Source organism: Halichoerus grypus, chromosome 7, assembly GCF_964656455.1.
Source record: "Halichoerus grypus chromosome 7, mHalGry1.hap1.1, whole genome shotgun sequence".
Taxonomy (NCBI): Eukaryota; Metazoa; Chordata; class Mammalia; order Carnivora; family Phocidae; genus Halichoerus; species Halichoerus grypus.
In genome coordinates this window covers 85,924,332-85,950,444 of record NC_135718.1, presented here as the reverse complement: position 1 = coordinate 85,950,444, position 26,113 = coordinate 85,924,332, and the positions used below count along the sequence as shown (strand labels likewise).

Sequence of the window (26,113 nt, the reverse complement as noted above, 5' to 3'; positions counted from 1 at the left end):
GCTTCTCCCCTTTCCTCTGAGCCCCCCCCACTCATCCTCTCTCTCTCTCTCAAATAAATCTTTAAAAAAAATTAAAAAGTAATGTATAACATGTCTTTGAATTCAAGCAGCTAGTATCAGAAGCCTCAGGCAGTAGCCACTCAGTAAGCTCTGAGGTCGTGCAGAACAGTCGAGTGTTTAAATGGCTGTCGGGTCTTTCTGAGGAGCTCATTGTCGGCCGAGCTCTTAGGGCAACACGGAACCGCAAGGGTGAACACGGGAACCGTGAGGATATAGTTGAATGTGTGATTGACCCGCTTATAGTAGAAACTGTCAAAATATTTATATAAAAGAACAGCACTTGGATAATCATGTACAAGCTGCTATTTTTGTGGGTCACCCAGTCCAAACAGAAGGGCTCCCCGAGTGTCCTGCACCTGGCCTCTCCGCCCATCAGCTCGCGGCCAGCCTCCCTCCACCTGTCCGCCCCCGCGGTTCCCCACCCTGGATTACTGGGAAGCGAATGGGAGACAATGTGTCATTTAATCTGTATGTGTGTTAAGTGATTTTTAAATGGAGAGGGAGGAGGGAAGAAGCAGGAACTCTGTTGTTCAGCCTCTGCAGTGAGATCGGAGGTGTCGGGCGAGTGGTAACTGCAGGGACCGGGAAGAAGGCGCCTCCCCTCCACAGCAGCTCAGAAGCCGGTTTGTGTCTTCCAGGCTCTGGAGGACATGGCTGTGTCCCCACGAGGCCGCCCCCGGGGGTCTGAGCGCATCCGGCGCCACCGCCCTGTGGATTTCGTCTTGGAAAATATTACCTGCAGTTTTCTGGGTTGTGATACCATAAAAAGCCTTTGAATCATCCGTCAGTGTTGCTCAACTCTGGGTTACACAAGAATCACCCAGGGCTTTTCAAAAACATACCACCTGGGCCGCCGCCGCCGATGAGTTGGATGAGAGTCACAGGGCAGGGCGCAGGGAACCCCACTCACGCACTCTCCCAGGCGATCCTGATGCCCCCCCACCGAGGACCCCTAGAGCCCCACCCTCGCAGTTTAAGGGTGGGGAGCCCTGGGAAGGGATTGCGCGGGACAAACGCTAGTGCCCAGGGTGGAAACACATGGCCAGCGTGTTTTCCTGCGACCACAGAGGCTCGCCAGCCTTGAGATGGGGAGGTGATGCTCTCCAATGCCTCTCCTCCAGGTCACAGAGCTGGCCTGAGTGCTACGTCCCTCGGCCAGGGCCAGGGGGAGAGGGGCAGCACTGGGTGGGGAGCAGGGCTGGGGACTCCCTACCCGGCCTCCTCAGTGCCCAGAAACAGCTCACACACCCTCTAAGGCCACATGCCCTGTGGAGGGCGGCGGGCACCTAGGCCTCGTGTCCTGGTTCCAGGCAGTAAGACTCTGGATGCAGCCCCCTCCCCCTGCCCAGCCCCATCGGTGCCCATGCAGAGGGCCTGGGGTTGCCATTCACCTCTTGCTGCAGGTTTTCCATGAGCAGGCCAGCGCTAACCTGAGTTCTTCCGGGCACGGACTTGACCCTCCTAGTCTTCTGCGACCCCGGGCCCAGTGGCAGGCCCTCTTGTGGGAGCCCCCGGGGAGGGGTAGTGGGTCTGGGACAGCCCCAGGCGACCACCCTCAAGCAGTGTTGTCTACTTCTATGCCCTCACCCTTCAGGAAACTAATCAGGATGTGCTCTACCAAAATGAGGGAGAAAACCAAGGAATGGAGATGGGTGACACAGGGCCCGGCCCAGGAGGCAGGATGGGGGCCCTCGGGGAGGGAGCCCGGCCAGCCTGCAGCAGGGGCTCAGAACACAGGTCGTCACAGGTCATGACCACAGAGCAACCGACCGCCTCCTGCAGTGTTTTGAACATGAAGACGGAACGGCCACCGTGTGCCTGGCCCACTTCTCTGTCCTCTTCTGTCCATCCCCTGGAGCAGTGAGCACCTCGCTTCCCAAGCCCCTGAGCACACGGACTTCAGCCTCTGGCAGCCAGTGCGAGTCTGGAGGCAGAAAGGCCAGCAGCCCACTCCCTCCTGAGCATCTCACGGCCGGACAGGTAGCACCGAGTTCACACGGTGCCACGCCACGTACCTCCAGGGGCCCCGGGGAACCCCAAGGAGGCTGAAGCCGGGCTCTGCTCTGGCTGCCTGTGGGCACTGGCGTCCGATGGGGCATCAGGGCCCTACAAAGTGAGGTTTGGACCTGCTCACCTTTTGGAAACAGAACCATAGGTTTTTTGCGGATCCACACATAGGTAAGACCAAGTGCAGTGAGTCAGGCAAAGGCAACGGCCGCATGATTTCGCGCGAATGTGGGATCTTAAAAAACAGAGACAGACCCCTAAATGCAGAGAACAAACTGATGGTGGGTGCAGGGGATCAAGAGCACACACTTCCGGTTATCAGTAAGCCGCGGGGATGCGTCACACAGCATGGGGAATACGCTCCGTAATACCGTAACAGCATCGTGCCGTGGCCAAGGGAGCATTGCGGAATGTATAGAATCGTCGAATCTGTGTTCTGCGCCTGAAAGGAACGTAACATTGTATGTCAGCTACGATTTTAAAAACGTTTTCTAATTAAAAGATTTTGGGGCACCTGGGTGGCATCAGACTCTTGATTTTGGCTCAGGTCATGATCTCAGGGTCGTGAGATCGAGCCCCACGTCGGGCTCTGCACTGAGCATGGAGTCCGCTTGAGATTCTCTCTCTCCCTCTGCCTGCTCGCTTCGCACTCTCTCAGTAGTTTGAAGAAATTCCCTGAATGAATAAATAAGGAACATTTGCAGTGATTTAGAAGATACTGTGTTCCTCCATCCTCAAAATGATTTTGATTTCTGCTTTCCTCAAAAATCTCAATAAACCTTTCTCATGAAGAACTTCAAGAAAAGAAAGATCCACAGAAGCCGGGATAATGGCCCCTTTTGGGGAGGGCGGCCCGGGGGTCTTCTGTGGTGCGTGTTCTACTTCGTTCTTGTTGAGGCGCAGATGCCCCTGAAAGCTGTACATACTGTGTAGGACTCGATGAGCTTGGAGATCAGTACCCGCCTGCGAAACCGTTGCGACAGCCAGTGCCACCAGTCTGTCATCACCTCCCGCCCTCTTCATTAATTTCCTTCTTTGTGATAAGAACACTTGATATGAGACGTACCGTCCTTCTGAATCTGTAAGCAGACGGCACAGTATAGTTACTAAGCACGGGCACTGCACAACCCATCGTCGTTCTCATGGTGCGACACAGACTTTGTACCCTTGACTGGCGTCCCCCGTGCCCTCCCACCCCCGCTCCGTTTCTGTGACGATTCTCTAAGCTACATGTATACATTTTCCATGCTTTCCTGTATTTATGACCTATTTCACAACAAAAACAGAGGTTCAGGGGTTGCTTTTGGGAAAAACAGCTCGGCCGAGTGGGCTGAGGGAGAGTGATGATCAGGCTCTAAGTCACGGAGCCAACTTTCCGTTGTGTGTGCGGGGCGCGCCCAAGCCCAGAAGGGGCCAACAGCAGGGTTGGCAGAGCTAGGCCCCAGCCGGCCCTGCCTCACTGGGCAGGTGCGCTCGCCCTCAGGGGATCGTGGCACGGACACACGCGGGCCTGCCTGCTTCGCACCATGAGATCTTGGCCGGAGTTGTTCCAGATCGAGTGAACAAAGCCTTTGTCTCCTCGCTTTTCTGCTTTTCCTTCCCCTGCAGCCACGTCGGTGTTTGCGGAGCCCACACGGCCTCTCGCTCTGCTGCCATGGGCCCTCATGGGGCCTCGGTTTCAGGTCAGAGGAGCTCAGCAGGCTGGGGCGGGCGGATCGAGCAGGAGCCCTCTGGCCTCCGCCTGGCTGGTCACAAAGCTCAAAGGAAGGAGACGCTTTGGGAATCACGGCAGGTCTCCAACTGCGAAGGATTTCCAATTGGTTTCCACCTGCGGGGCCCGTCACAGGTTCCTGCGGCAAATGAAAATCAGCCAAGTTCACTGCGGGGAGTCCTCCTGATTCGGGACGGGAGGCCACTGTCCCCTGGAATTACAAACTGAAGGGCAGAAACCTAACTGGGAGGAGAGGTTTCACTCATTTGTTCAACAAATATCTATTGACTGGCAGCCGTGAGCCGGGCTCGGGCCGGTCTCTGGTGGTGCTGCGCTGAGTAAACCCCAAGTCCCAGCCTGCCGCGGGGCCTCCCGGGCTCAGGTTGGAGGGGTCATTGGGCCTACATTTGTGCGTCTGCCCCACCCACGCCCCCAGAGGCCTCTGCACTTGTCACTCCGACGGCCTCAGGGCTGAGTTTTAACCCATTCAGTTCTCCCGGGACTCCTGGGCGGGAGGTGTCACTTGTCCTTGCTCAGCAAGGAGCTGGCCACAGCCAGAGGGGCAGCCGGGCAAGTCTCACCCGCTGAAAATCCCTTTCTTCAAGGAAACAAAGCACAATTATGGGAAGTTCGAAGGTCTAGGGTTTAAATAAGGCAGAGAGAGCGGTGACTCATCAAAGGAGAGACTCTGGCCCAGAGAGTCCTCGGAAGTGCAGGGCCCCGTCAAGTGACCAGCTCGGGAGCAGGAGAGCGTCTGTCATACCCGCGCGGACGACTCCGTGCCGTTTATTTTTCTGTGGCTATAGGAATTCCTAGGAGTTGACGGGAAGGTGCAAAAGGGTATTCGAACCATCCATAATCCTGTTCTCAAAGACCGCCACTGTTAACGTTTTTCAAACATTTGTCTCCAAGTTTTCCCCTGGTCAGATGGGTTGTGTGGTCTTGTCCCTGATCAGAGGTTAGCGTCACATCCCCGTGAAGGCGGTCTCGGTCCAGGAGGCGGAGGGGCCTCAGGGGACAGATCCCTCTGCCTCATCCCTTACCCGGAGGCGCCTGCCTGCAGTGACACCCACAGGAAAGTCACCCACAGCTCCGCAGGCCGTTCCGATTGTTGGGACATCCCCTTCTTGGAGCTTGACCCCCGACGCCACGTGAGGCCAGCAGAGCTCACCGGGCCAGTCACTCGCGCTCCATGGAGTTTCTCCTTTGTCTGTTTTGTTTTTTTTTAAAGAATTTTTTAACTTTTTAAAAAGATTTTATTTATTTATTTGACAGAGGCCCAGCGAGAGAGGGAACACAAGCAGGGGGAGTGGGAGAGGGAGAAACAGGCCTCCCGTGGAGCAGGGAGCCTGATGTGGGGCTCGATCCCAGGACCCTGGGATCATGACCTGAGCCGAAGGCAGACGCCCAGTGACTGAGCCCCCCAGGTGCCCCTGTTTTGTTTTTTAAATCCTCTCCTTTGCCGTCAGTGAAAACACCCAGGACGTTCCTGCATGCGCTGCCCTGTGTGGTCCGTCTCCGTCCACTCCTGCCACGGCAGAGAGACACACACTGGACGGCTTGAACGACAGAGGCTACTGGTCACCGTGCTGGTCACTGGGAATCCGGGACCAAGGTGCCAGCAGGGCAGGCTTCATGTTGAGGCTGGAGGCGGCTACCCCCTCGCCGTGGGGCCCACGGCCTCCTCTCTGTGCTCTGGCAGCTCCCCTCTAATTCGGGCACAGGTCCGACCTTGGGGCCCCGATACCATCATGATGGGGCAAGGGCTCCAACCCTGAACACTGGGGACACACACGTTCGGTCCCTGACCCTGAACGATTTCGTGGACCAACCCTTTTCATCAAGAAGGGGTGAGAACTGGGGTGTCTGGGGGGCTCAGTCGTCAAGCATCTGCCTTCGGCTCAGGTCGTGATCCCAGGGTCCTGGGATCGAGCCCCGCATCGGGCTCCCTGCTCGGCGGGAAGCCTGCTTCTCCCTCTCCCACTCCCTCTGCTTGTGTTCCCTCTCTTGCTGTGTCTCTGTCAAATAAATAAAATCTTTAAAAAAAAAAAAAAGAAGGGGTGAGAACTGCCAACCAGCTTCTCAGGACCCCATTTTGGGACTGTCCACCTCACACCACGCCCCCTGCATCCCCAAGCCCCTTGGCAGCCTGGTGTCACCAAAGGTGAGGGAGCAAAGGCATGAGCGGGCGAGCTCACTGTGCTTCAGTAGGAGCGTGGGGGGCGCGAGGGGCTGTAACTGCGCAGGCAGGTATGAGTACGATGGCCTCAGAGAGGGACGTGCGCATGAGGAAGATAAAGCAGACCCGAGCTTGTGGGGCACTCTGCTAGAAGGACACATGTGGCCCCATGAAAACATAGGGGACATCGCTTCTGTGCCCGGCCTCCCACCCAGTCTGGGGGCCCAGGTCCCCATCGTGCAGGGACCTTCCCGGGTCTGCCCCAGTGTCTCCTCTGTCCCCCCACCTGCAGCAGATGGGCAGTGTCCCCAGGAGACTCCATTAACCAGGGACGGACGGGAGTCAACGAACGCACACCTTGCTCCCTCACCCTGCACGGGAACTTTTAAAAACTCTGTTCTTGTAAATGTGGACCCGGAAGAAGACACAGAACAAATGTAGGGCTACGCGAATTGCTCCAAGGTGCACTCCGCACAGCAGGGCTGCTGAGACACGTCCACCCAGGCTCCCAGGCCACCTCTGTCCTTTCCTGATGCCGTTCTCCATCCCCCAGGGTCCACCCTCCACACACACTGTGTGTATCCACATTCTTGCCTCAGGTCAGCTTCAGGAGAAACCCCACAGCAGGCAGTGGGTGAGGAGAGGCGTCCTGCGAGCCCCGAGGGTGGGGAAGGAAGGGGCCTGGCAGAATCCGGGCTCTGGGCAGCGGGATCGGGAGGCCCTGCAGCCTCGCGGTCCTGAGTGTGCAGGGCAGAAAGCAGCCGCTGTGGCCGGAACACGCCCCCACAGGGCCTCAAGGTCCTGTGCGTGCACGCGTGCGTGCGTGTGTGTGCGCTCGCCCGCACGCATAGGAGTGGCGTGGAGCCGAGGGCACGGTGAGAGGCCACTCCTCCCGTGTCACCACCCACCCTGCCCCGCGGCCGCCGGCACGTCCACACTCGTACACGTTCATGGCCAGACACCGCTGGAAAACCCAATCTCGGGGCCTTTCCAGTCGAGCACAAGTGTCTATTCAAATTGGGTACTTGGAAAACCTGTGAATTACCAGGATCCAGCCCTGAGATGTCTGAGAGGTGGCCAGTCATGGACGCACAGCTCAGGCCCCAGAGCGCTGGCGGCCTGTCCCCAGGAGACCATCCCCCACATCTCCCCAGCTGCAGCGTGAATCAGCTGCTGGGAACCACCCGGCCCTGCGCTGGGGCAGCTGTGTCTCCCCCCTGACCCTGACCAGGGCCCGGCTACCCCCGCCGAAACTGGGCCTCCCACGGAGCGTCTGTTGGGGCTACTGATGGGCCGTGAGGAGCTGTGCTGGTTTTAGAGAGTGGAGAAAGTGGAGTGGGGGCGCCGGGGTGGCGGGAGGGGGCAGATGGGGAGCTGCTCAGGGTGTTCATGCTCCATTTTGTAGGGCGAACCTGTTTTGGGGGTTGGCTGAACAGCAACACGAATGTTCATAACACCACTGAACTGCATACTTAGAAATAGGTATGAGGGTGAGCTTTATATTATGTGTTTTTACCCCAGTTATTTTAAATTCTAAAAAAAAAGAAAGGCTCCGACAGAGTTTGGGCAGCACACCCTAACTGCTATGATTTGCGACAGTTGTGACGTCCAGTTTCAGCACCTTGGTGTTCCCAGTGCCTGCAGCAGCCACCACGACGAAACCCACGCGGTGACGGAGCCTTTCCCGACGATCCCACACACCATCCCAGCAGCCCCGGGAGGTAGACTGGATGGGGAAGCGCCCAAGGAAGTTAGTTACCTGCCGTGGGCACACGGGCTCACAAGTCCTATCTTTCTTCCCCGTTGCTGAGATGTATGGAGGTGACGTGGTGCTCTCCGGGCACCCCCAAACACCGGTGACCCAGCCGGGGTCCCTCCCCGGGGCTCTGCCCTGAGCCCTGGAGCTGGGTCTGCAGCTGAGGCTTCTAAACCCGGTCAAGGGGACTGGGTGTCTGGGGTGCTCACAGCATCCCCCTGTCCGCCCGCCTTTCTTGCTGGCGAGCTGGGCCCACGTTTTGCCTGCTTTTCCTAGATTGGCCTCGGGACGGTCTCTGCAGAAAACTGTGTGCTTCGGGGCCTGCTCTTAAAACCCTTTGGTTAGATGTGCGCTCCAGGCCATGGGAGTGGTTTTTGGAGAAAGCTTGAGGAGTTCACGGGCCACCCCAACCCGGCCCACACTGCTACCCTGCCCGGAGCCCTGTGATCCCCGGAGTGGATCCTGTCCTTGATCCTGTCCTTGGAAACTGCAGGTGTCAGACTAATTAGGGAGAGGGCTCCAAATTCAAGAAGGATGTCACAGACTTTGAATTTGTTTCCTTGGTTGCAAAATGAGGATGATACCAGTGTGGGGGCTGACAGCACGTGGGGGGAGCAGCCCGTGCCTGGACCCCCCTGCGGCAGCCCCTCAGCACCGTCAGCCCCACCAACCCTGGGCAGGATTCTCTGGGAATTAGCAGCTCCTGTGCACCCCGCGTCTCTACTCTGAAAAGCAGTCTGGCTTGCTGACGTGGAATTCTGAGGCAGTGAAGGTCGCCCGACGCCCTGCTCACATCAGTGCTCAGCAAGCTTGCACAGAGCCAGCTCAGCCAGGGTCTGGAGCCATACCACCGATTTCCTGAGAAGCGCAGCCGGAAGCCTGAGCTGACTCCCTGGAAGGAGGTGGGCTGCCTGGCGAGCAGGTAGAGCCTGGTCCTCAGCGTGAAAGAGCACCCTCCCGGCCAGACCCAGGGTTCCAGAGGCTCTTCAGGTAGGGCAGGGGCGGGAGGGCTGGAGCTGGGAACATGCTGGTCAGAGCCTTGGAGGGCACGCTGGCCAGCCTGATGCGGGGTGCTGAACTTTGGCTCTCATCCTCCTTCTTTAACCGAGAATAAGATCACGTACTCTACATCGAGCTAGAAGGACAACGAGGGCAGAGATCTTCCTAGTGCGTGGTCCTGCGTCTCTGCTCCATCAACAGAAGGATGGGTGGAATGCGTGAGACTGCCCAGCATGCCCGGACCCACAGGACTGGGGAGGTTTGGGTTTTGCTTGGGCCCATCCCGGGCTCCAGGACCCTCAGGTGGAAGCACGTAGCACCTGTCAGGCTGGGAAGACAGAAACCTCCTTGTACCAGAATCTCTCCGCTACTACCTGGGAGGGAAATGTGGGACCTGAGCCACTAACCTGACGCAGGACTGTCCTGTTCCCTCTGTGACAAAAGGTTCGTTCCCCTGGGTCTCCTTCAGCCCTTCCTGCTGGCCTGTTACAGCCGCCGTCAGAGGGAGATCGCAGAGCCCTCCCTGGATTAGCCAACTGCCGACCCACGGGGATTTAGAACCCAGCACCAAGGGCCACGCAGTTCTTCTAGGCCTTTTCCACAGAGGGTTTCCGACACAAGGATGTGGGCTGTGAACATGCTGTTTGTGTTTGTGCGGGTCCTGCCCTGAGGAGAAAAGGCCAGGTGTGTGCCCCAGATCCAGGAAGGGGCCCCGTGACGGACAGCCGCTCAGGCCGGGGCCCGACCCCTTGCTCTGGGTCTTGGGCGCCACACCAGCCTGTGGTCACTGCCACCGGCCCAACGGCACAGGTGCTTTTACTTGTGGGCGTCTGGAAGCTTCCCTCCGCTGGGTCGTCGGCCACTCCAGAGCGGACTTGGCAGCCACGGAGCCCGCCTTGTCTCAGACGCTGCGCCCATTCTCTTCCCTCAACCATGTCATTAACTTGCCAGCGAAGCACGCCGGCCTGACCTGACTTGCACATCCTGCCCCTTCTCCCCATCGGGGCGGCCCCCGGACACTGCCGCCCTCCTCGTCCGCAGCCTCCGCCCCGCAGGGCACGCTGCCCTCTCCCTGCCCCCCCCGTCCCCCCGCCCCCCCCACCCCCCTGCCTCCGAGAGGGTCTTCGCGTTTAATGCCCTCGGGTTTCCGAGCGTGGTGTTTGCAGGGCCTGCTGCCCGTCCTTGCTTCATCGCACATGACTAAGTCTGGCTCCTGGAAGACGTTCCCAGCAAGACAGCACATTTCCTTGTCCAAACACGGAGCCTCGAGCCAGCCGGGCGGGTGGAGGAGCGGAGGGAGCGTGTCTCTCGGCCTGGTTTCTTCCCAAGCCAGCGCGCGGGGTCCCTCCCTGGCCAGCCCAGCACGGGGCACAGGGCGACCTGCGGGGTGGGTGGGGCGTCGCTGCCTGCTGTGCCCCCTCCCCTCAGCCACATGGGACGCCCCTGTCTTAGGCGCTGATTTCAGATTCCACACGCAGTCCTAGTGTTGGAGCATCGGCGCTTTCCTCTGGGGCCCCGTGCCGTCCGCATCCTCACTGCCTGCAGGGCTTGGCAGGGTGGCTGTAGAGTGAACGAGTACGTGCATTTTTGCTACGAACTTAAGGGTTAATGTTCCATAGTAGAGTTTAGAAGCGCCCTTTAGATGCTGCTCAGGTGCTGGGTCCTCCTGAGGCCCTCACTTCCCCAGGTGCTGAGACCCCGGCAGCCAGCTCCGCGCTGGCCGGCATCTGCTGGGTCCTGGTACTGCACAGCGTGGTGAGGTGCTGGACACGGTCACGTAGGTAAGAGCATTAAAGCAGCTGGTGCAAACACTGACCCTTTCTGGCCGGGCTTGTTGGCAAAGGCGCCGGCCAGTGTCAACATTGGGAGCCTCACCTACCGCGGGGTTGCCGGCGGCCCTGCCCACCCCACCCACTCCCCCCCCCCCCACTCCGCAGAGGACCTGGGCGCACAGAAGGAAGAATCAGGAGGCGTGGACTTTGATCCCTTTGACTAAACCTCTCTTGTAACATGTTCTATAAAAAGCCAAACTCTAAAAACAAAACAAAAAATGACTTAGATTGTTGGAAGTCAAAGCTCCGAGATTCAGCCTGAACCGCAGGCTCATAGAAGGAGGTCGTGCGGGCAGCAGAGGGAACGCATTCTTTCCCACGCCCATCCGTGCGGGGCTCTGGAGTCCCGGGGCCTGCCGCTGCGACCCCTACAGCTCACGCAGCTGGCCTCGGGCCACGTGAGTCCGCCTCGCTGAGCCTGTCTTCTCCTGTCCACGAGGAGCATAGGAACAGTGCTGTCTGCGTCTAGAAGGTGGAGGGTAAGCTCGCGCAGGCTCAGCAGGATTCTCGGCAAACCACCACCCTCTGAGGTTAGCCGCCTGCCCTCCAGCTTTGCTTTGCTGTGCACGTGGCTCTCCGTGTATTCCGGGCTTGCTGACCCTGCGAGGTCTGGCAGACACAAGTGAAGATCTTTCCTGCCCTTCAGGAGTGACCGCCTCATGGGGAAACAGACTGCAAATTTCTGAACAGTATGTGGGGCCACGGAACCATTTGGAGAGTCCAAAAGAGTGGTGCCTGGCCTGCCGGGGGTGGGGACGGGCTGCAGAGGGCTGGCGTGAGCCCCGAGGATGAGCCAAGCAGACCAGGAGAAAAGATGTAGGCAGAGGGGAGTTGTGCAAAGCCACAGAAGGATTTCTCACGCGCAGCCCTGGTGCTGTAGAGGTGCCGGGGCCCAGCCTTCCTACTGCCCCAGAGTCCTAGGTCTGTCTTTGGAAAACTCCCTGCCGGGGACAGAAACAATGGGCTGAATTGGCGACCAGGCTCTGGACTGGTCAGGAGACCTGCCGCCTGAGGGAGAACTGGTAATGTGACTGCTGACAGCAGGTTTGGGGAAGGAGGACTGCGTTCACCGTGGCCCCCGCAGTAACGGGGCCCAGGGAAGGCCGAGCCGGATGCGGAGTCGGGAGTTGTCGGCATCTGTGTGGCGTGTGAAGCCGGCAGCCCAAGTTCTGCGAACAAGGAGAGTGGGAGGCCCGCTTGCCAGAGAACACAGTCGACTTAATGCATCACATCCATGGGTGTTTCACAGACGCTGTTTCACTGAGCATGTGTATTTGAATTGTAACGTTGGCTCTGTTATCACCCTAAACCATTCACACAATGGTTCTTTAAGCAATAGTTCTGATTCTAGGAATTTTCCCAGGCAAGAGGACCAGGAAGGGAAAGCAAAGTACTTTGGGGATGAAACGAGGTGTGCAGAGCAGGTTTGCCTGTCCTGAGAACGAGGATGCAGTCCAGCTGGTGATTACAGAAATCGGACTTTGTAACATCTCATAAGGGTGCTTGAGGGTGGGGCGCCTGGGTGGCTCAGATGGTTAAGCGTCTGCCTTTGGCTCAGGTCGTGGTCCCAGGGTCCTGGGATCAAGCCCCACATCAGGCTCCCTGCTCAGCGGGGAGCCTGCTTCTCCCTCTGCCCACCCCCGCTTGTGCTCTCTCAAAAAAAAGGAAGGGGGGTGCTTGAGGATTGGTGTTGTGTACAAATTATAGACTACTTGATTTTTTGATACCACATATTATTTTTAACATACTTCACCATGGGGCGTCCGGGTGGCTCAGTCGGTTAAGGCATCCGACCCTTGATTTCGGCTCAGGTCATGACCTCAGGGTCATGAGATCCAGCCCCTAGTTGGGCTCCCCACTGGGTGTGGAGCCTGCTTGGCATTCTCTCTCTCCCTCTGCCTCTCTCTAATAGAAAAAGAAAATGAAAAATAAAAATGAAGAAATAGAATACTTCCCCACGTCACGCTCAGTTTACCCCAGTGACAGTTCAGCCCCAGGGTCCTGGCCCCATGGAGCTAGCTGTACCCCATCAGACCACACCCCCGTTCTGCTGCCATCAAATGACATGGCGCTCCCCCCGGGGAGCTGCTTCTAATCGGAGAGTCGCTGCGTCTGAAAAAGGAAGTTCAGTGTTGGACGTGATTGAACACAAAAGTCTTTTATTTATGAGTCTCTGCAGGATTCAGGAGTGTGTCATCTCAGTTTCACATATAATAGTAAAAATAAAAAATTCAGCTTACAGGGAAAGATATTTCCAGATCTTTTGGGGGGGGACATTTTAAAGTAAACTCACCCTAGTACCGTATTAGATAAAGACAGTAAAGTATGAAAATGTGATAAATACTACTGTGATTAATAGCTCATTTTATTAGCTGTTTTAATAAAGTACAACTTTATAGTGAAAATAATGTACTAGAAATAGCTTTTTTAAAGCTTTTTTATGATATGCTTACAAAATGTCAGACGTCAGGGGAACCATCCTCAACAATGATGATGCGACGCACACGCTCCGTGTGAGCAAAGCTGAACGCGGGCTAGACAGGCTGACCGTGGGAGGCCGGGGAAGCTCCAGGGACCGTGGGGCTCACGCTCGGGACCTTCTCCGGGCTTCGATTAATAACGCAGAAAGCCCACTTTCCAGCCCTTGTGAAGCTCCACAGAGGAATTCCTTTAGCCATGAGGACCTTCACTCCAGTACCACCTTGCCTTTTGGATGCCGCTTCACTCTCGAGTAGGGACTTATGGTGTCGTCCGTCACGAAATCATACAGTACTTTTATCCACGAGTTGTAGTGGGGGAGGTTGTCATAGTACTCGGCAGCGATCTTCCTCACCTGCAAGGCCAAATGCGCAGCAAGAATGAGTGCTGGCGGAGTGGGACTGGGCGTCACGGACCGACGCGGGCACAAACACCGAGAAGAGAAACCACCCTCTGCCCTCCTCTTGCCCCAAACGCTGGGATCCCGAGGGATCCTGGCACCAAGCATTTCAACAGTGACATATACTCGAGCCTCTAGGATCACAGACGCTCTCCCATCAAGCTCTGAATGGTGCATTTTATTCTATTATTTTTAAAAAACATTTTATTTATTTGTTTGTTTCAGAGAGCGAGAGAGAGGCAGAGGGAGAAGCAAGCTCCCTTCTGAGCAGGGAGCCCGATGCGAGGCTCGATCCCAGGACCCCGAGATCATGACCTGAGCCAAAGGCAGATGCTTAACCAACTGAGCCACCCCATGAATGGTGCCTTTTATTTATTTATTTATTTATTTTTTAAAAGGTTTTATTTATTTATTTGACAGAGAGAGACACAGCGAGAGAGGGAACACAAGCAAGGGGGAGTGAGAGAGGGAGAAGCAGGCTTCCCGTGGAGCAGGGAGCCCAATGTGGGGCTCGATCCCAGGACCCCAGGATCATGACCCGAGCCGAAGGCAGACGCCCAACGACTGAGCCACCCAGGCGCCCCTTAATGGTGCCTTTTAAATAGCTGAGCTATACATGTAAGTTACATCTTAATAAGGCTGTTGTAAGAAGCCTTGTCACACACACCCATTAACACCACGCACTGTAACTCCTGCAATATGATCCAGTAAATACCAGGGATTTGCTGAGCACACAGGACCGAATGCTCCCTGATGCACACCTGACAGGAAGAGCCGGTAAGGGAAGACCAGAGCTCTGAGGACACCTGTCAGTGCAGCTCAGCAGTGAGACAGCAGGCAGCGGGCAGGAACGGAACAGATGCTGCTCACCATGGGCCTTATGGCAAGTGATGTCTGAAGCGAGCAAATTCTCAGTTTGGGGGCTGTTCAAGAAACCCCGGAAGATGGGGGCGGCTGGGTGACTCAGTCAGTTGGGCGTCTGCCTTTGGCTCAAGTCATGATCTCAGGGTCCCGGGCTCGAGTCCCACGTCGGGCTCTCTGCTCTGCGGGGAGTCTGCTTCTCCTTCTCCCTCTGCCCGTCCCCCCGCCCGTGCTCTCTCTCTCCCTCTCTCTCTCAAATACTTAAATAAAATCTTTTAAAAACAATTGAAAAAAAAAAGAAACCCATAAGTTAAGGTACAGTTGACCCTTGAACAACACGGTCTGAACCACGGGGGTCCACGCATACGCAGACATGTTTTCGCTAAACACAGTGCGGTCCTGTAAATGTGTCTTCTCTTAGGATTTTCCTAACATTTTCTTTTCTCGAGCTCACCGTGCTGCAGGAACACCGTATAGGACACGGATAACATACAAAATACTGCTCACGTCTCCGGTCAGCTTCCAATCAACAGCGGGCTAGTAGTTACATTTTGGGGGCGTCAAAAATCACATGTGGATTTTCAACCCTGTGGGGAGTTGGCACCCCAGCTCCTGTGTTGTTCCAAGGACCCACTGTGTGGCTGATGTTGAAAAATGATTTTGTTCAAAGGGCAGCCAGCTTTGTATCCTCTTTAAAAAATAAGTGGAAATTCACTTCTTTAAGGAAGAGGCGCACAAGGCCTCCTCTGTCGTCAGTCGTGTGCATGGGCGGAGCAACACCGGGCACATTACACCTGCTTTCAAACTTGGCTCCAGTTGCAAGGTTTTTCCCCAAACATTTTATTTTGAAAAACGTGACACCTACAGAAAAGTTGAAAGAGCAGAACAGAGACACCTCTATGCCCTTTACCCAGGCCCACCAACTACCACCATGAGTCCACTTTCTGTCTCTGCACAGACATACACCACATAGTATGCTTTCTCTGCTGAGCCTTTTGAGAGTAAGTTGCAGGCATGTGACAACTCACCCCTAACGTTCCACCCCACTATTCAACACCTACCTCCTACGAATAAAGACATTGTGTTACAAAACCATCCTACTGTTTTCACACCCAAGAAAGTTAACATTAACACAATATTCTCGAGGATGCACTACTCAGTTTAAAGCTTCCCCACTGACCCAATGTCCTCTCTAGATGTTTCTTTCCTCGAGTGGGAATCCAGTCAATAATCAGAGGTCACACTTAGTTCTCATGCTGTGTGTTTTTGTATTGTAATCAGTCAATAGTTAAAAACTTAGGAGGAAATCCATAAAATTCGATTGGGTAGATATGATGGCATAAAATATCTGGCGATAGTTAGCTCCCTACGGGGCACCTGGGTGGCTCAAGACGGTTAAGCATCTGCCTTCGGCTCAGGTCATGATCCTGGAGTCCAGGCATCAAGTCCCGCTTCAGGCTCCCTGCTCAGCGGGGAGTCTGCTTCTCCCTCTGCCCCTCCGCCCGACTTGTGCTCACGCTGTCAAATAAATAAAATCTTAAAAAAAATTGTTAGCTCCCTTATATCATAGCTTAAAAAATTAGGAAAAACTAGTATTATCTTTCATACATATTCCCCTTTTTCGAATTATGGAAACATTTTTTGGTAGTAAACTGTAAAAGCCACCCATTTTGAGGAAGGGAAGTCTAATAAAAGAATTAACCTGAAAAATAAGAGAAGTTACGAAGGTGGGCCTTTGCAGAGGATGGAAGGATGGGGGTCAAACTGTGCTCTTTCACATCCTCCACAAACACTATACTCAAATCTGCTGCGTGGGGAACAGGCAGGCCCTGCCTGAAGAAAGTTTGCCGCCCTGGAAACTGTCCATTCACTGTGCAGGCCAATTACGAGGGACGTCTGCATTTCCGAACAAGACAGCACATAAATCTTAGCTAAGCCCATCAACTTAACAGTGATGAAAGCGACGTGAACCTGTGCTCACTTCACACGAGAACTCCTTTCTCAATCTCTGACTTGTTTATAAGTCGGCAGATTCTCCAGCACTCTGGACCCCTAAGGGCCACCGCTAGGCTTCGGGACTGAGAGAGTGAACACCGAGGACTCTGAGGAGGGCACACTCAGGACGCACACTTGTCCTTTGCTTTGACGAGCAGCTTAGATGGGCAAAATACACTAGATCCCTTTTGTTTTATTATTTTTTAAGGTTTTATTTATTTATTTGAGAGAGAGGGAGAAGCAGGCTCCTCGCTGAGCAGGGAGCCTGAGGGGGGAGGGGTGGGGCTCGATCCCAGGGCCCCGGGATCATGACCTGAGCCGAAGGCAGACGCTTAACAGACTGAACCACCCAGGCGCCCCCACTAGATTCCTTTTAAAATGGGCAAGTTGAGACTGATTTTGGTCATATAACCATCAGAAATTAGAGTATGTGTCCAATCTCTTTACTTACCAGTGGAAGGCTTTTTCCGGGAATGTTGGGGAAGTCATGGTGCTCGTTATGGTAACCCACGTTGAAGGTGAGCAGATTCAGAGGCCCGTAATACGAATAGGTTTCATGTCCCTTGAGGAACATGTAATGTTCGGCTATAAAATGTCCAGAAATCGGGTGCAAGCCTAGCCCAAGTAAGGATGCTGCCAACATGTAGACCAAAGATTTAATTCCCAAAACATAGTAAATTATAATGTCAAAAGTGACCTGGATCACAGTATTAATAATTTCCAGGTAAGAAATTGGTTTAGGGTTGATGAACAGAGGTCGAAAAGCATAAAAGAGAGGCTGAAGGACAACCCATATAAACTTTCTGAAAGTGGTACAGAAAAACCAGCCTTCAAAATCGGTGGGAATATCCACATCGATGCCATCACCCCCAAGGTAGCGATGATGGTCCATGTGATACCTCTTAAAGGAAACTGAATAGGGAACGCCAATGGGAAGATTAGCGAATATTCCAAACCAGCGATTCCACATAGCTCTGTAGTGGCCAAAGGCGCTATTGTGGGAGACCTCATGAATAGCCAGAGTCACAGAGTGGTTAATGCAGCTGCCGAAGGCATACGCCCAAAATATGACCCACTTCCAGTCTAGGTCCTTCACTAAGTAGAACGCAACCAGTTGAGTGAGAACCATCATGGTTATAATCCAGATCAAGTTGGGATCAGGTTTCATTAAGGACTTTATCTCTGGATACTTTGCTGTAAAGAAAAACAAACAAACCAGGAACTGAGAAGAGCACACACGAGTTCTGCAATTATAATTAAATCAACACCCATTAAATTAACACATTATTTTTTTCTTTTTCCCAATCGTGATATGCCCTCCATTAGAGACTTTATCCACTACGGGGAGGAGTATATTCCAATAGTAAAATTACTGAATACCATGTCACAACAAATTTGTGCAGGAAAAATTAGCCTCAAAATCTAGACTCTCCACACGAACAGAAAGAAAATCACAAATGAGTAAAGATTTCATGTTACCTAATTCCCTTTTTACTCCTAACAGTTGTTTGTATATAAAATTGGTAAGTTTTGCAAAGTCGCAATCACAGTCTGATAAATCTATTCTATATTCTAGTGTCTGACAGAAGGTACAGTATATGTAGATACTTATGTATGATGTATATGCAATGTACTTAGACACATACGATATGTATGTTATAGAGGACACATACTTAGATTTTATAATTTCCTTTATAATGACTGAATCACTTCTAGTTGCCAGTTGTAACTTCTACCCACTTCCCTATTTTTAGACATTCAGATAGCTAAGATTTTTGCCTGTGTGGCCTTCTGACAGCCATCAGGAAATCAGGATAATGTGTGAGAACTGCACGGTGCTAATTTGTTAGATTCTTATTTGCACTGTTGAATCTACATGCAAATATCCAAGTATGACGAAAAAGGCCAATAGCAAAAATTCTGCATTTCAGGCAAGTGTCCTCTAAGGGCAAATGCAAACTCTTCGCTGGATCTTACTCTCCAAGAGGGAGGCCGAGGTGTGATGAGTGTCTTTGGTTGTACATGTTGCTGAGTAGGTTTGATACAGGACAGCATGAGGAGCAAGGACCTTCTTCTTGAGTTAAGTCACTCAGAATGTTTTTGAAAAGATAAAGAAGGGAAAAGAGCAGCTTCACCCTCTTTTCTCTACATTTGAAAGGAGGAATTCAACCAAAGCTTACACTGCAAGGCAGGCTACTGAAGTCCGGTTTTATTTTTTTTTTTATTTATTTTTTTTTTTTAAAGATTTTATTTATTTATTTGACAGAGAGAGAGACAGCGAGAGAGAGAGTAGGGGGAGTGGGAGAGGGAGAAGCAGGCTTCCTGCCGAGCATGGAGCCTGATGCGGGGCTCGATCCCAGGACCCTGGGATCATGACCTGAGCCGAAGGCAGCCGCTTAACCGACTGAGCCACCCAGGCGCCCCTGAAGTCCGGTTTTATATATACAACATGAGACTCCCCATTTTTTCTCTCCACTCCCTAACAATTAATCTTCATTGGTTTAGTTCATTTTATCAAATGTTAATAATTTTGTAGGCAATAGACGAAAAAAAGGTAATCCTACAGGCCTAGAAGTGAATTTGTCTAAAACTAATTTTCCTATCAAGTCATTCATTAAAATATGAGCATTTGGGGAGCAATTCCCCAACAACAAAACTGGTGGATAAGAAATAATTCCTTGAAGAATTCATTCAGGAAGTAATAATTCTGTGTATTTCTGTTTAGACAGAGCTCTGGCATCTTTACCTTATTTAAAACTTGGTTAAATTGACACATCTGACAAAGGATAAAAGGCAATACACATTTTATAGTATTCTAAAATGATGAAACTCACATGCCTCGTTCTCTCAGACAAATCAAGTTGCTCCAAGTAATTCTGTACCAAATGTCTGCAAAGCTTATTTTAGTACATAAAAATCAATACTACAAGGGTACTGATACTTCAGGGAAAGAAGAGTTTTTGCAACAAATGGTGCTGGTTATTAACATGCAAAAGGCTGAAGATGGACCCCTTCCTCACACCGTACACAAAAAGTAACTCAAACAGATCACAGACCTCAATACAAGAAAACTATTAACACTCTTATAAGAAAACAGAAGTAAATCTCCATAACCTTCGTGGCTTCTTAGATACTATCCCCAAATCATAAGTGTCAAATGGCCAATGAGCACATGAGAGATGCTCGACATTATCAGTCATTAGGAAAACGCAAACTGAAACCAAAATGAAATGCCCCTTCACACATGCTAGAATGGTTACAATGAAAAGACAGGCAGTAGCCAGGATATGAAGAAACCGGAACCCACAGACGTTGCTGTTGACAATGTAAAATGGTGCGGCTGGGTTGGAAGAATCTGGCTGTTCCTCAAAATGCTAAACACAGAGCTACCAATGACCCAGCAATTCCACTCCTCGGCAGCTATCCAAGAGGAATGAAAACACATCCATCTAATAACTTCCATGTGAGGGTTCATAGCAGCATTATTCGTAATAGTCATAAGGTGAAAACCACCCCACAGTCTAGCAACTGAAGAATGAATAAATGAAATGCAGAATAGCCATACACTGGACTATTACTTGGCCGATAAAAGGAATAAAATACTGACCTACTACAACATACATGAACCATGAAAACATTAAGGGAAAGAAGACAGTCACAAAAGACCAAGGATTGTATAATTTCATTTGTAAGAAATGTCCAGAATAGGGGCACCTGGGTGGCTCGTTGGTTAAGCGTCTGCCTTCAGCTCGGGTCATGATCACAGGGTCCTGGGATCCAGTCCCATGTCGGGCTCCCTGCCCAGCGGGGAGTCTGCTTCTCCCTCTGCCTCTGTCCCTCCCCCTGCTCATGCTCTCTCTCGCGCACAAATAAAATCTTTTAAAAAAATTGTCTAGAATAGGTAAATCTACAGAGACAGAAAGTAAATCAGTGGTTGCCTAGGGCTGAGAAGTGTGACTGGGGAACACAGGGACTGCTTTTGAGTATGGGGTTTCTTTCTGGGGTGACAAAATTGTTCTAAAACTTAGATTGTGTTGATAGGTACACAACTGTGTGAACACCCTAAAGAACACTGAATTGTACACTTTAAATGGATGAATTTTATAGTTTGTGAATTGTATCTTTTTTTTTTAAGATTTTATTTATTTATTTGAGAGAGAGAATGAGAGAGCGAGAGCACATGAGAGGGGGGAGGGTCAGAGGGAGAAGCAGACTCCCTGCTGAGCAGGGAGCCAGATGCGGGACTCGATCCCGGGACTCCAGGATCATGACCTGAGCCGAAGGCAGTCGCCCAACCAACTGAGCCACCCAGGCACCCTGTGAATTGTATCTTAATGAAGCTGTTAAACATGTTTCTCTGTGGATGTACGGCATTAAAAGGAGCACTTCTTGTGCACTATTATTTGACCCACTAATGGTCTCGTTCCTAGCCTTCATTAAGGAGGTCATTTATTTACTTATTTTTCTTTTATTTTTTTATTTATTTTTTCTTTAGAGAGGGAGGAGGAGGTGGGGCAGAGGGAGAGGGAGACAGAGAATCTTAAGCAGGCTCCATGCCAGCCTGGAACCCAACGGGGGGCTCAGTCTCAAGATCCTGAACCTGAGCTGAAATCAAGAGTCAGATGCTCAACCGACTGAGCCACCCAGGCGCCCCTCAAGTAAATGCCTTTCAAATGAACTGTAATGTAACTCCAAATATACATTTAGCATACAGATGTCAGTTGTTAAAAAACAGATCCATGTTCCCTCATGTCTCTCTCTCTCTCTCCCCAAAACCCAACCAATTCCAGAAATATCTCTTTATCATTTAAGTATTCGCATCTTTCCTGAGGTTATTGCATCTCCACTCCAGAAATGGGACACTGAGCAGGATTTGCACCTGCAGGGAAAGGGACTATATTTTCATTGAGGAATGTGTCATCCTTTTACTTTCCCAGTGAAATGGTTCAGTGATGTTAAGTATGTGGGAAAAGGCTCATTGTCAAGATAAGCATCAATAAGCACCTTTTCACTTCCTTGATTATCTGAATATTAAATCCATGGCTAAGTTCCAGTATTGAGGCATTGGGTTTTTACAAGGTGGACACCAAATTGTTCTTATGGGGCATGTTGATTGTCTAAGGCATGGATCAAATGTATCATATGCTGTCTCTCCTGTGTAAGTGATTTGCAAAATATGTTTTAATTAAAAATAAAAAAGCACACATCCAATAACCAAATCTCTTAAAAGGCTATCCTGAATAGCAACTGTAAAGATTCAGGCTACCAATTTACTGATTCCATTCTTTTAAATCCATTTTAATTGGACCTACTAACTCCTGTTTGTAAAAGCATTAAATTTCTAACTTTAGACACCCCAGCAAAAATCAGGGGCTGGCTTTCTCTGCTCACTGGGCAAATGGATGTTGAGAAGAAAAGCTAGGTAAGGACTTTGCGAGAAATCATTCCTCCTATTGGACTTAGTACCCATTGGTTCCCTGATTTTTTCAAAGAGGTGGAGAGCATCTGCCCCGATCGGAACCCCTGTAACGCTGCTCACTCTTTACGTCGTCGCTAAAGTGGGGATACCACCGACTAGCTTCTGCGAGCGCCCAGCGGGGTCGTGTCTGTAACCCACCCAGCACAGTGCCGGCCCTGGCGTCAGGAGCGGCCTGGGCGCAGCTCCCGGCAGCGGAGCGCGCTCGGCACCTGCAGGGCCGGCCCAGGCCTAGCGAGCCTGGGGCGAGGGGCCCAGAATGGGCAGTCGGGGAGCTCGGCCGATCTTCCGTGCGCCGGTCCTCGCGGCCGCCGAGCGGGAGGGATGGGGCCCACGCGCGGGTCCGGCCTCCCGGCGCCCCGAGCTCGCAGCCCCTCGCCCCCGCCCCGGGCCAGGCCCGCTCGCCCAAAGGCCCAGGACCACGCCCTGCCCCGCACCCGCCGGCGCCCACGCTCCCGAGGCCCGCGCCGGAGGGTCTCCGAGCCGCAGGATTTGCCCGGGCGCGCCGGGAACCCTCCGGGCCGCCCCCGCCGGGACCCCCGCGCCCCCAAGAGCCCCCTCCCTGCCGGGAACCCCCCGGGACGCCCCCGCCGGGACCCCCGCCCCCCCGGCGTCCCCCGCCCGCCGGGAGCCTCGGCTCTTAACGGGCCGCGGACGCCGGGGAGCCAGGCCGACGCGGAGAGCGCGCCCCGGCGGCGGGAGGCCGCGCGCACATAACGGGGCGCGGGTCCGGCCTCACCCAGGATCTCCTGGCGCCGGCTGGCGTGCGGCTGGTCCGTGTAGACCCACTCGAAGTCTTCTCGCGCGACGCGGTTCCCCATGGCGGCCGCTGGCGGACCCGCTCCGGCTCTCGCTTCCGGCCCGGCTCCTCCGAGGCGGTGGCGGCGGCAGCTCCCGGTGAAGACGGAGGCCGGGGCGGAGTCCCGCGGCCCTGCCCCGCCCCGCCCCGCCGGCCCATTGGTCACGCCCCACGGTCTCTTCCCCCCACCCCCCACCGGTCCCGGCCCCCCCGCCGGCCCATTGGTCACGCCCCACGGCCCCGCCCCCGCCCCCGCCCCGCTGGCCCATTGGTCCCGCCCCCACGGTCCCGCCCCGCCGGCCCCCGCCCCTCCGGCCCATTGGTTTGCCCCACGGTCTGGTCGGGCTGGCCCCGCCCCTCTGGCCCCGGCTAAAACTATAAAGAGGAAGCTACTGTTAGGACAGGAGAGAGCCGCGGGCGAGGATCTCGGGCCCTGGTCCGAGTCGCTCCCGCACCTGGTCTTGGGGTGGGCCGTGGGCGCCTGGGCCTCCCGACGCCGGCGCGCCCCCGTGCGCGCGCCGGAGCCCGAACCCGAGGAGGCGCAGGGCCTGAGCCAGCTGCCCCCGGAGCTGCTCCTGTTGGTGCTGGCCACGTGCCCCCGCGCGCGCTGCTGGCGTGCTGCCGCCGGGTGTGCCGGGCTGGCGCGCCCTGGTGGGCAGCTGGGCCCTGTGGCTGCGCGTCCTGGCCCGGGAGCAGGGCGCCGTGCTGCCGCGCGTCCGCAGCTGCCTGCCCCCCGCCCGCGACGGCAGGCCCTGCCTCCTGGGCCGCTTCTGCGAGCGCCGCCCGATCGGACGCAACCCCTGCGGCCAGGAAGGCTTCCAGAAGTGGACGGTGCAGCACGGTGGGGACGGCCGGGTGGTGGGGGTGAACATGTCACCGGTGCCTGGGGCCCCCTCGCAGACCTGCTTCGTGTCTTCCTATAGGTGGTGTCACAAAAAGCAGGTCATGGACCTGGGGGAGGAGGGTCTGTGTGTGGCCAGAGCTGCTAGATAGCGGCAGGATTGAGATTTGTGTGTCTGAATGGTGGGGATCCCGAGACGACTGTGGCTGTGAGTACAGGCTCCTTGTCCAGCTTCCAGATGCCAGGCAGAACGTCTTGGACGATTTCACGTCTGCTTTCAGGTCACCCACGTGTTCTCCAACATCAGGATGGGCCTGCGCTTTGTGTCTTTCGAACACCGGGGCCAGGACACGCAGTTCTGGGCTGGTCACTATGGAGCCCGTGTGACCAACTCCAGTGTGGTCGTGCGGGCCCGGCTGTCTTAGTCGAGGGCTGTCCTTGCAAAACAACCTGCCCAGTGGCTTCTGCGACCTGGGACCATTGGCCAGGACTTCTCATTAACCAAGGACATGACCTCCCTGGCATCCTGGGTACTCCAGGATCCCCTCGAGGGTCCTGCTGGGCCCCCTCTTTGGGTTCTGCAAACTACTAGAAGAGAGTCCTTCCTTCAGAGTTCCGTGCTGCTGTTATAGGGCAGTCCTCCCTCCCCCTGTTGGTGAGCACGGGGGGATGCTGGTCCTTGAGGGGCTCTTGGTCCTCCTCTCGGAGGCCCTCTGCTCAGCCCCAGTCCCCTCTGCCCTTGTCTCCTCTCCTTTCTGCTTCAGGGGCTTTATCAGTCCCGTTAGAGAATGCCTCTCATCTCTGAAGTGGAATCCTTATGGCTGGGAAAATTCCAGCCACCTTGGGTGGCAAACTTAACGTCTGGCAGTTTTAAGGCTAGGACCAGGTCTCGCAGCTGAAAGCCAACTAGCTCAAAATATGTTTGGAGATCCTCAAGGACCCCAGTGATTGCGTGGTGTATAAAATTATTTTTTTAGCCTGGGTGGCTCAGTCGGTTAAGGTCTGTCTTCAGCTCAGGTCAGGATCCCGGGATCCTGGGATGGATCCCCGCATCCGGCTTCCTGGCATTGGGCTTCCTGCTCAGGCTTCCTGCTTGGCGGGGAGTCTGCTTCTCCCTCTGCCTCTCTCTATGGCCCTCCCTCACCCCCACTCATGTGCTCTCAAATAAATAAAAATCTTTAAAAACTTTTTTTATTTTGAAAATTTCCACAAACATTGAGAGAATAATGTATCAGCAACAACTATCTGCCAATCTCACGTAATTTATTATTTTCCCAAAAAAACACACAAAAAAACACAAAAACACAATTTCTTCCAGCATCCCACCTATCAGACAGAGGAGCTCGGAGCTCAGAGCGGCACAAACTTCAGCCTCAGAGCCTGAGGGACAGTAGGGGGGCTCTGGCCAGGTCCCCTTCCTGGGTCAGGTAGTTCCCCCTGTTGGTGGGGACCCGGGGCTGAAGGATCCTTCCCCCTGTCAGGGGTTCCCGCACTGGTGGGGACCCAGGGCTGAAGATCCCCTCCCCGTGTTAGGCAGTCCCCCTGCTGGTGGGGACCCGGGACTGATGGTCCCCTCCCTGGTGGGGACCCAGGGCTGAATGATCCCCTTCCCGCATCAGGGGTCCCCTCACTGGTGGGGACCCGGGGCTGAAGGATCCCTCCTCCCGGCAGGAGGTCCCCTCACTGGTGGGGACCTGGGGCTGAAGGTCTCCTCCTCATGTCAGGCAATCACCCTGCTGGTGGGGACCCAGGGCTGAATGATCCCTTCTCGCAGTCAGGGGTCCCCTCGCTGGTGGGGACCTGGGTTTGAACGTCCCCTTCCCACATCCGGCAGTCCCCTCACTGGTGCAGACTAGTAGAGGCTGAACCTGCAGTTGGGTTGGGTGTTAGGTCTGGGTTTGCTGACTGGGACTCGGCACAGCTGATTCCGTCCATGGCCTTGTCTCTTAACAATTCTCCCACTTTTGATCCGACCTTCAGCCTACCTAAGGATGTGATCAAAATTTACGGCACTGGCGGGGCACCCGGGGGGCTCAGTCAGTGAAGCGTCTGCCTTCAACTCAGGTCATGGTCCCAGGGTCCTGGGATCGAGTCCCGCATCGGGCTCCCTGCTCAGCGGGGAGCCTGCTTCTCCCTCTCCCTCTGCTGCCCCCCGCCTATGCTCTCTCTCTGTCAGATGAATAAATAAAATATTTTTTTGTTTGTTTTTTGTTTTTAAGATTTTATTTATTTGACAGAGAGAGACACAGTGAGAGAGGGAACACAAGCAGGGGGAGTGGGAGAGGGAGAAGCAGGCTTCCCACTGAGCAGGGAGCCCAATGCGGGGCTTGATCCCAGGACGCCGGGATCATGACCTGAGCCGAAGGCAGATGCTTAACGACTGTGCCACCCAGGCATCCCTGAAACTTTTCATTAGGAATTTCAGATTGAACTTTAAAAGCCTCTAAAGCCAGGAAGCCAAGCCAAGGATTGTCATCAGATGTTACCTGCGATACTTACAGTTGGGGTGAATTCCTCCCTTCTTGAGATCCCCCCAAATAAGCTGAGGTTCCTGGACCGACCAGGAAGTGACCTTCCTTACTTACCTGGTAAGGCTTCCAAGAACCCGTGAGGAAGATTCCAGACCAATTTATCCAAGCAGTTCCTGAAGGCTGTGTGGTCACATCTGAGTCTATGCAGGTCTCTCTCAAATATGACATTCCAATTAAACCCTTGGCAA

General features: G+C 54.0%; 1 protein-coding gene, 1 long non-coding RNA gene and 1 pseudogene across 2 annotated transcripts; 1 reads left to right on the top strand and 2 right to left on the bottom strand.

Annotated features, from left to right (window-relative positions):
* Positions 1 to 503: 503 nt before the first annotated feature.
* Positions 504 to 5,037, bottom strand: LOC118552459 (uncharacterized). Its single transcript, XR_013449787.1, has 2 exons — positions 3,593 to 5,037; positions 504 to 3,146 (listed from the first exon to the last, which is right to left on the bottom strand). It is a non-coding gene; the product is annotated as an uncharacterized LOC118552459 (long non-coding RNA).
* Positions 5,038 to 12,686: 7,649 nt separating this feature from the next.
* On the bottom strand, positions 12,687 to 22,692 carry DEGS1 (delta 4-desaturase, sphingolipid 1). The gene is made up of 3 exons (XM_036118904.2): positions 22,494 to 22,692; positions 16,730 to 17,472; positions 12,687 to 13,377 (listed from the first exon to the last, which is right to left on the bottom strand). Exons 1-3 carry the CDS (start codon positions 22,573 to 22,575, stop codon positions 13,231 to 13,233), a joined length of 972 nt encoding a protein of 323 aa, XP_035974797.1. The 5' UTR covers positions 22,576 to 22,692; the 3' UTR covers positions 12,687 to 13,230.
* Positions 22,574 to 24,625, top strand: LOC118552446 (F-box only protein 27 pseudogene; annotated as a pseudogene).
* The last annotated feature ends 1,488 nt before the right edge of the window (positions 24,626 to 26,113 follow it).

Bases quoted from the DNA above. Each gene is read 5' to 3' on its own strand.
- DEGS1 (XM_036118904.2), bottom strand. From the start codon at position 22,575: ATGGGGAACCGCGTCGCGCGAGAAGACTTCGAGTGGGTCTACACGGAC. The intron at 17,473-22,493 runs GTGAGGCCGGAC...TTTTCTTTACAG, and splicing joins CCGGCGCCAGGAGATCCTGG to CAAAGTATCCAGAGATAAAG. The intron at 13,378-16,729 runs GTAAGTAAAGAG...TTGGCCTTGCAG, and splicing joins CCGGAAAAAGCCTTCCACTG to GTGAGGAAGATCGCTGCCGA.